General features: G+C 28.5%; 1 protein-coding gene across 1 annotated transcript in view; it reads left to right on the forward strand.

Annotated features, from left to right (window-relative positions):
• LOC111629519 (DNA primase large subunit-like) overlaps window positions 1-10912 on the forward strand; it is a 31297-nt gene that overhangs the window by 14473 nt on the left and 5912 nt on the right. The window contains exon 5 of the mRNA XM_023373438.1: window positions 3249-3560. Within this exon, the coding sequence (XP_023229206.1) occupies window positions 3249-3560 (312 nt within the window). The remainder of the gene's footprint in view (window positions 1-3248; window positions 3561-10912) is intronic.

Here is a 10912-nt window from a genome sequence, read left to right on the forward strand (position 1 = left end):
ATACAGACACCAAATATACAGCAGAACACCAGACGACCCATAGGTTTACATGACGTTTCTGCCATAAATGCCGTCTTTTTATTTTTACAATAACATAATTTGTTATCTTAATTTTTACCACGCGGGCAGAATAATTGATAAACTTTACAGATTTAAAATCTAAAAATTACAAATTTTAACTATTACATAAAGTCGTACCATTCTTATCCGTTCTTTCAAGAGTATCTCATAAGCCTTTCCTGTCACACCATCAACTAGTTAGACGATTTGCATATATTACGATGTGCCGTAATTTAATGAGCTAACAGGTCAATCAATAAACATTTGTAAGCTTGAAGGAAAATATAAAAACTATTTTTTAATGTTGTAAAGCACCATTATCGTTTAAATTTTACCCTGTGTATTTTCCGAACTATTGTCCGTTTATCCAATTTATGTAAAATCTGAAAAAGAACACATATCTGATTTAAAATATAGTCGTCTGAATTCTGTTTGCCACGATCACTGCGTAACCAATAACTGTAATATAGATCAATCAAATATACAGATTTTACATAAAGAAAAACGAATTTATGACAGAAAATTTAAAGAAAGTGTGGAAATATCAAGAAATAAACATCAAGGTTGTATAAACAAAAACCTAAGCGTTAAAATTAATGAAAATTGGTTAAAAATATTATAAATAAAATGTATTAGATTAACATGTATTAGATTAATAGATTGGTATAAAAATAATTAATTAATTTCAATCAAATAATATTCAAAAAACTTTTTTAATATAAAAAAAGTACTGTACTGATGTCATATGTAAATTGGATAAACGGACGATAGTTCGGAAAATACGCAGGGTAAAATTTAAACGATAATGGTGCTTTACAATATTAAAAAATAGTTTTTATATTTTCCTTCAAGCTTACAAATGTTTATTGATTGACCTGTTAGCTCATTAAATTACGGCACATCGTAATATATGCAAATCGTCTAACTAGTTGATGGTGTGACAGGAAAGGCTTATGAGATACTCTTGAAAGAACGGATAAGAATGGTACAACTTTATGTAATAGTTAAAATTTGTAATTTTTAGATTTTAAATCTGTAAAGTTTATCAATTATTCTGCCCGCGTGGTAAAAATTAAGATAACAAATTATGTTATTGTAAAAATAAAAAGACGGCATTTATGGCAGAAACGTCATGTAAACCTATGGGTCGTCTGGTGTTCTGCTGTATGGGTGTCTGGTGTCTGTATCGAAGTGAGGTATGTTTCACAAAAAATTTTTTGTACGTTTTTTTTAGTATTTTATTTGTGTTCGGTTGTATCCATATAATATTTTATATCTATTTAGTTGGCTGAGGAGGGGCAAATGCCCGAAACGTAGATGTATAGCAAAACGTTCTAACTGAATAAAGATTGAAAACTTGCCTAGTGTTGAAGAAAAGTCACTTCATTGTGCCAGCATACAATACATAAATACAACACGGTTTCGCAACAACAATATATGGTTAATAAAAATCTATTTTAAGCTTACAAATTACTTTTTTTCTGTACTATATTAAAAACTAAAATTTATCTAAATTTACAAATGCATGTACTGTAAATACAGTACATACTTGTATATATTTTAATATGATTTTATGTGCTTTAAACGTTTTTCTAGTGATATTACGACTTCAATATTTGTGGCGGACAGACTTAAAGTCGAATAAAATGACTTAAACTTGATTTTTATTTTTCCATATACTTTTTTGACAAATGACGTATAATCGGGAACGATGTAACTCGAAACGACGTAAGTCGAGGTATACCTGTACTGTAATTTATTTCTTATAACAGAAGTTTTTCATTCCAAAGTTTCTAAAATCACTTCCCAAATATTTTACTTTAGGTCTGTGATCTTTCAATTGTTTTGATTTCAAAGTTCATCTGCTTTCTTTCTTCGTTGTCTTTCAGAATAGAAAATATTTTTTTTCTTTTAGAATAATTTATGACAAACTACATAATGAATTCAGAAAGAAAATTCTAGAGAATAATATTTTGCTTTCAAGAAAAACACTTCATTTATATCCTATCAAAAAATATACTATAGAATATTATCTTGTACTTAAGCATTTAACTTATCTAATTTTAGAGAACAAACAGACAGAAAGTTAAAGACTGCTTATATATTATCCTAGCATGTCTACTAATAATAACATCTATTTTGGCCTCAACATATGCCTTAGAATGAGGCTGACAAAGTGCTTTTCAGGAAATGAATTAACCATACTGATTTTTTTCTGACCAATGAATGTCTAAAACAAACCTAATGAAAAAGTATTTTTTCAACTTGATAGTATGCACATCTCTATATGCTTACTGTTTATAAATATAACCACAATATGAAATAAATTAAATTTTCTTACTTTGCTAGGATGTTCATTTTTCACTAAAACTGTTCTCTAGGATGTAAGTGAAATTAGGAAATATTATTTTCTAATTTTGTACTCCATGGCAGATTGGTTATGCAGAATAACCAATCTACTATGCTAAATCAAGAGGTATATATTATAAATAAGAAGAGTGTACTATTCATATTTATTCTCTGATTGAACATTAAATTATTTACTCAGGTTTTTTCCCATATAAATTGCTACAAAACTAGCACATAATCTTTACTGCTTACTATGTTCATTATGGAATTCTTATGAAAGGATAATATTATATTTAAAATACACTGATTTTTGTAGAATTTTATTTCATTTTTAAATTTGTAGAGTATATATGTTTTTTATTTAACATTTATCTTTATTAGCAACAGTTAATACAAAAATGATATGTAATATAACTATAATTAATAAAAAGTTTAGAATCAAATTAATTGATTCTAAACGTTAATTTAATAATTTATTATTTTTTACTTGATTATATGATGGTTAATATAGTGTAAAATATTCAAAATTATTAGTAAATATGAATAAGCCAAATATAGTGTAAAGAAATCTCACACAAAGTGTTGTTTTAGGAAGTTTACAATGTTATTTGCTTCTGTTGTACTGTACATAGTACAAAGAATGATCTTTCTCTTTCTAAAACCCATATTTCTTTCTTAAAAATAGGAATGAAAGGAAAATGATAGTCAATTCTTAGAGTAATGAAAACAACAAAGTTCTTTGCACATATATCTTTATTACTGAAATATTTTCATTTATATGCATGACAATATTAATTAAATACTCATTTATTGTATATTTGATATCACTTTTTTAACAGATCCAATTAACACTGTTTTTGAAAGATATTGGTCTGCCAATTAATGAAGCATTGTTATTTTGGAAAAAAGAATATTCAATGCCTGTAACTGAAAATTCTAAATGCTCACATTCATGGTCAAAGGAAAGTCAGCGTTATACCTATAATATTCGTCATCTTTATGGTCAAGAAGGTTCAAATAAAACATACACAAGTCATTTATGTAAAACTTTACAAGAAGATATATTAAAACCAATTGATGTGGGAGGCTGTCCTTTTGCTCAACATGATGTAAATAATATCAATAAAATTATGCAAGAAAATAATATACAAGTAAGAAAAATTTATATATATACTGTATATATATATATATTTATTTATTTATTTTTAGGAATGTTTAAAAATAACTTTTTCTTCTTAAAACAAATACAGGATGTTTCAAATTATTTTTCCCAGTATGTAAATTTATAATTTTCAACCAAATTCTATTAAAAATGTATATGAATGAACTCTTAAAATGCTAAACAAAAATTATGTTAATGTTTAAACAAATTCTGACTATTACTCTGTTTTGAGAATTCTATTTGTGAAAAAATGATATTCAATTAATGTTCTTACATTAAACTATATAATAGTGTCATGATAAAAATAATTTCTGACGAAAGTCCAAAAAAATTAATATAGATAATTATTTCAAATGTTTCTTTTATTTTAAAGCTAAACTATTAAAGGGAAAAAATTTCTTGTTGATTAAAACAGCAATTGATCAAGAAATTTTTAAAACTGAAAAATTTCACATAATTTGAATTTAAGAAATCAGTTATTCTCAAGAGTCCTTGTATGAGTTAATTGCGCAGTGCTTGTAGCAGACTTCATGATCATAGGATGATATTTTTTAAATTATTAAACACATGAATTTTAGAATTGTAATGATGTTTATATTTGTTTTTAAAGAAACATCATTACACATATATAGAAAATCCAAGTCCAAATTATACTAATAACCAAACATTAACTATCAAACTAGAACATAGCTAATTATTGTATTTTACAGCATATAAGATGTTTGGAAATATAAGACACACCCCATATTAAAAAGTATTTAGTGTATTTAAGCTATTCTGTGCTTTTGGTACTCAACCCTAAAGTTTTTTTTTACTGTTTTCTAATTAAAAAAAAGTAAAATTAGAATGCACACTTTTATATATCAGGAGAGAAATGAAGTTTAAAGGAAGTCTTTTACAATTAAAGTTTACCATCAAAATATTCAATATGAATACATACAAAAGTTAATTAGATTTAGCAAATAATAAAAATAATATGTTTAATTAAACAATAACAATTTTTATTTAAAAGTTGGCTAGGTAGAGGCTATTTAGGGAATTTGTTAGCCTGAGGGAGGTCACAACTTTAAAAATAAAACTGGTAATTTTTGAGTCTTTTTGGACAAAAGTTGTCTTATACAGATAGCCCTTGATTTACGCTGCAGTACCGTTCCTACAAAAGCCGGCGCAAATCAAATTGGCCTAAAACTAACCCATATTTACAGTGAGGTATAGGGTTAGGTTCTACATAAGTGAAAAATAAGCAAATAATTTTGTTTATTAATACAATATAATGCAAAATACATATAAATTTTTAATTTTTAAAATGTATTTTATCATAAAATAAAGTAAAATGTTTTNTTTTATAACAAATGATGCCACATACAATTTTAGTTATTTATTTTCATTAATAATACAAAAGTTATTTTTAAAATAATATAACAGTTGGGAAAGTTATGCAACTTGTTGCTAGGTTTTTTAGTGTTTGTTAATATAGGTTAATATGCTATTCACGCCAAGTAATATTAATTAATAGATAAAACTCACTGTGTTCCTTATTGTTGGCTATCCGCCTGACCGAACACCAGGATGATATAGCAAAAGGAAGGTGCAGCACTGAACTCACAAGAAGGTTATGTGACATGAATTATAACCCATTATGGGCCCAAGCCACTATACTCAGGGCATGCAACGACCGAAGACTACTCTTTGTGTGGGAGTCACCATATACAACAACATTTGAAACGTGCAACACACCTACTCTAGAGCTGCCCAGTATATGGATCGCCCTATATAAACGATTAAATGGTGAATTACATCACATGTCACGTCACTAACAGGAAACAGTACCACGCATGCGCCGTATTATATCAGATTCGTAACATCGCACATAATTCAAATCGTAGCGGACTCATATCGAAAAATTATTTAAGTTTATATGTGTTCTTCTTTCGAATGTTTGTGTTTGATTAAAACATTTTATTCGCCTGAAGATGACGGAAATATATTCGTCGAAAGCGCTCGAATGAACAAAAAAATGATTAATAACGCCGAACACAGTGAGTTTTATCTATTAATTAGTGTTTGTTCATATCTGCATAAAAAAGTATCATTTATTCTCTGAAAATAATAAATGCATCTTTTCAAGACTGCATAAAATATAGTTCTTGCAAGTGTTGTAAATAATCAAATACATTAATTAAAGAATTGCTGATCATAAGAAAATACTCAATCAGTGAAGTCAATTAGTATTTAGATTGTACTGAATGTCACAATGGGAAAGGGAAGTCACATTACAGTAGATATCCAATCTGTTCAAATTAAAAATGCTCATATAAATTTAAAATATTCATATTCATTGACAGTATATAAGAAATTACAAATAATTATTCTGCAGATCTATATGGCTAGTTGAGAATCTCTCATTAGTAAGTGTAAAGCATTTCTCATATTAATATCCTTTTATCTCTCACTCTCTGCCAGCTCCTACTACTGCCCCCCATAAGTTTAAAAGAAGCAGTGTAAATGAACAACTGCTCAAAACTGTAAAAAAATCACAAGTAGTTGACAACTGAATGAAACAGAAAACAGGCACATTAGACTGAAATAGTAGGCTATATGAACAACCATGAGGTAAAGAAGAGTTAAATTTAATATTTGTTGTTGTTCAACCTTTGGTTTTTATTGAGCATTATCATGTGCATCACTAGTTTGCACAATAATGTGTTGCTAATGATCTTGGGCTATTGCATTTTTACAGTAGCCTACCTACTTATGTTAAGTCTACATAAGTCATCAACAATATGGGTGACCCACACTCAGAAATTTTTGATTATATTCTTGAGTGATATTGTGAAGACAAGAGATGATCTGTGTTGATTAGTGGAAAGCAGGGCTGTGGAGTCGGTAGATTTTTACACTACTCCGACTCCAACTTTTCTTTACCATTCAACTCAGACTCTGACCAGGGGCAGATTTATTAACAAAGTAAGCGTAAAAATTCTGATGTCATCACGTGACCTCAGAATATAAGCTTCAGTAAATATAGTTCTAATAAAGATAGAATGTAGAAACTTTTTTATTTCAAAGCTAAAATACTCCTCTAAGTAATGACATAGTCAATACATAAATATGTATTCGATAATTTTTACTTATCCGGCTGTTATATATAACAGAGGAAAAGTGTAGCAATTGGTCAAAAAATGATCCTACCCCAAATTTTTACATTTTTGGTTTCAGGACACCTCAAAATGTCGAGATATGCAAAAGATTTAGGTTTTTTTTCTGTATGTATGAATGTTAGATTGTATGAGAGGCACGATTTTGAATTGGAGTTGGATGGTTTAACACAGGAGTTATTAAGCTTCAAAATGGTTGAACTAAACTGGTTGGTACACAGTCTAACATCCATGCATACAGAAAAAAACCCCAAATGCCTTTGCCCTTCTCTATGTTTCAAGGCTTCAAATGTTCAGAAGAGTAAAAATCTGGGAAAGTCATTTTTTGACTGATTTCGTCATTCTTTTCCTTTGTTATAAGCCTATAACTGAATAACTGCCGGGAAAGAAATAATGACAACAATTCTGATTATTTTTTAAAAATACAAAATAAAACGATTTTAAAAAACTAATTAAACATTAAAATTTTATACATCTACCAAATATATAAATTCACATTTATTGACTTGTTTGATGATGACAATGATACCATTGTCATAATCAAACAAGTCAATAAATGTAAGCTTGTATGAATAAAAATAGTAAATACATTCGTACACAAACAAATTAGTTTAATAAAAATGTTGTACATAATATATCAGTGTATTGGGTAATATATAAGTATACAGATAACTAAGTCAAGAATGAGAAATATAACATTTAGACTTGTAAAGAAAAAGGTTGCTTATTTTGCCATGTTGATTATTTTATTAATTTTCATCTCTGTTATAAAGTGTTACTCCTTACAAAAAAAAAAATCACTTCTATTAAGTCAGCATTCACTGAAGTTCTTAAATCATATTTAATAATTTTAAGTGTGGAAAATAAAGCTGTACTGAAACTTGGTTGATGACAATTCTGTGACAATCAATGCTATATTGTGGATAATGTCTGGATAGTGCAGTATTGCCATTTTAACATCCAAACTTGAAGAGTGGTCAATGTAATTTATTTTTTCCAGTGTATAGTAAATATCATCTTCAAATTTTGTAAGATTTCCTTTTCTGTTCTGTACTCATATTAGAACTCAATCTTAATTTTGAGGGTAAACACGAGTTTTATAAAAAAAAAAACTAGCAGATGAGCTAGATGTTGCGCAGGCAAAAAGCAACAATAATGAAGATTAAGATTATTAGATTATAGCTGATCTTAATTGTTTTCACTGGGTGCAAGAATTAGGCCTCCCCTCTTTTGAGACTAATTAGAGAATTTTTAGATGGGTCTAAAGTATGTTTGATTTTTTGCAAAAACACAAAAAAAACTGCATCTAAAATAGTATGGAAGAAACAGAGTTCTGCAGTGTAATCCTTAACCCTCTCCCTCTCCCCCACGAGAGGAATTTTGAAAAATCCCTTCTTAGTGTACATTCTTATGACGTATCCTAACTGTGTACCAAATTTCAACTTTCAACTTTTAACTGTTTGAACTCTGAGTTTATATTTATTATTATTAACCCATCTCGATTATATTATAAGATTGTGAATGATAATAATGAGTAAAATATTCATTAAGTCTGACCACATTGGAGCTATGACACATGACCCCTTCTGCCTCTATCCTGTCCACCTTTAATTAAGAACCAAAATTTAATAGAATTAATGCCCTTTATACACATGCTACTGTGCCAAATTTTGTTTCTTAAACTTTACTCATTCTGAGATATTGTTTAATATTTCAGAACAGAATAAAGAAATTAAACAAATTAGATGCCTATATATGTGTGCATGCATGCGCGTGCAAATTTTTTCCTTTATTTGACACTTTTTGTGTTTGAGAGACCTCCAAATGTATAGATATGCAAAAAACTCGGAGGGTCAAACGCGACATGATTCAAATACTTTTTCGTTTTTTATATACATAACAAATTGGGAAAGTAAAAAGAAGTCGGAGTCGGGGTGATTTTTGACTCTGACTTCAACTAAAACTCCACGACTCCGACTCCAACTCTGACTCCACAGCCTGGTGGAAAGTGTGCAAGGCAATTTTTTACTAATCAACACAAATACAGGTGGATTATACTTTATGCTGTTGATTTTGGGTGTAATGGAAATCTCAAGAACATTTAAATATGACTGGCATCTTTCTAGAATTGATTACTTTGCCTTAGAATCATTTTCAAATTTTATTGGCATTTCTAATTCTTTCATTCTGCTAATAGTTCATTTGTCTCTAATTCATCTGATTTATTTCTATTTTTTAATTAGACCCTTATTTTTATCTTCATCATATTATATTATTGATCTCATGTAACAAAATTTATTTCACATTGATACTACAGGTATACCTCGCTTTACATCGGTAATTGGTTCCAGGAGAACGACGTAAGTCGAAAAATGACATAAGTCAAATTTACTTGTCTCCGAATCTACTTATCACTAGGCTAAACCGTAAATTACCATTCCCGGTTCTGTATTTTATTTATTAATGCATTTTTAATAATATATGGTTATTTTTTGTATGCTGGCACAATGAAGTGACTTTTCTTCAACACTAGGCAAGTTTTCAATCTTTATTCAGTTAGAACGTTTTGCTATACATCTACGTTTCGGGCATTTGCCCCTCCTCAGCCAACTAAATAGATATAAAATATTATATGGATACAACCGAACACAAATAAAATACTAAAAAAAACGTACAAAAAATTTTTTGTGAAACATACCTCACTTCGATACAGACACCAAATATACAGCAGAACACCAGATGACCCATAGGTTTACATGACGTTTCTGCCATAAATGCCGTCTTTTTATTTTTACAATAACATAATTTGTTATCTTAATTTTTACCACGCGGGCAGAATAATTGATAAACTTTACAGATTTAAAATCTAAAAATTACAAATTTTAACTATTACATAAAGTCGTACCATTCTTATCCGTTCTTTCAAGAGTATCTCATAAGCCTTTCCTGTCACACCATCAACTAGTTAGACGATTTGCATATATTACGATGTGCCGTAATTTAATGAGCTAACAGGTCAATCAATAAACATTTGTAAGCTTGAAGGAAAATATAAAAACTATTTTTTAATGTTGTAAAGCACCATTATCGTTTAAATTTTACCCTGTGTATTTTCCGAACTATTGTCCGTTTATCCAATTTATGTAAAATCTGAAAAAGAACACATATCTGATTTAAAATATAGTCGTCTGAATTCTGTTTGCCACGATCACTGCGTAACCAATAACTGCAATATAGATCAATTAAATATACAGATTTTACATAAAGAAAAACGAATTTATGACAGAAAATTTAAAGAAAGTGTGGAAATATCAAGAAATAAACATCAAGGTTGTATAAACAAAAACCTAAGCGTTAAAATTAATGAAAATTGGTTAAAAATATTATAAATAAAATGTATTAGATTAACATGTATTAGATTAATAGAATGGTACAAAAATAATTGATTTCAATTAATTAATATTCAAAAAATTGTTTTACAAAAAAAGTGCTGTACTGATGCCATATGTAAATTGGATAAAAAGACGAAGGTTAAAAAAATACGCAATGTAAAATTTAAAAAGATAATGGTGCTTTACAATATCAAAAAATAGCTTTTATATTTTCCTCCAAGCTTTCAAATGTTTATTGATTGACATGTTAGCTCATAAAATCACAGCATATCGTAACATATGCAAATTGTCTAACTAGTTGACAGTGTGACAGAAAAGGCTTATGAGATACACTTGAAAGAACGAATGGTACGACTTTAAGCAATTCGTAATTTTTAGATTTTAAATATGTAAAGTTTATCAATTATTTTATCCAAGTAGTAAAATTAAGATAACAAATTATGTTATTGTAAAAATAAAACGGAATTTATGGTTGAAACGTTATGTAAACCTATGAACCGTCTGGTGTTCTACTGTATATTTGGTGTTTGTATCGAAGTGAGGTATGTTTCACAAAAATTTTTTGTACGTTTTTTAGTTTTTTATTTGTGTTAGGTTGTATCCATATAATGTTTTATATATATTTAGTTGGCTGAGGAGGGGCAAATGCCCGAAACGTAGATGTATAGCAAAGCGTTCTAACTGAATAAAGATTGAAACTTGCCTAGTGTTGAAGAAAAGTCACTTCATTGTGCCAGTATACAATACATAAATACAACACGGTTTCGACAACAACGACATTATTTTTAACA

This window comes from Centruroides sculpturatus, unplaced genomic scaffold (genome assembly GCF_000671375.1).
Source record: "Centruroides sculpturatus isolate CEXI.00-Female unplaced genomic scaffold, Cexi_2.0 scaffold364, whole genome shotgun sequence".
Classification (NCBI taxonomy): Eukaryota; Metazoa; Arthropoda; class Arachnida; order Scorpiones; family Buthidae; genus Centruroides; species Centruroides sculpturatus.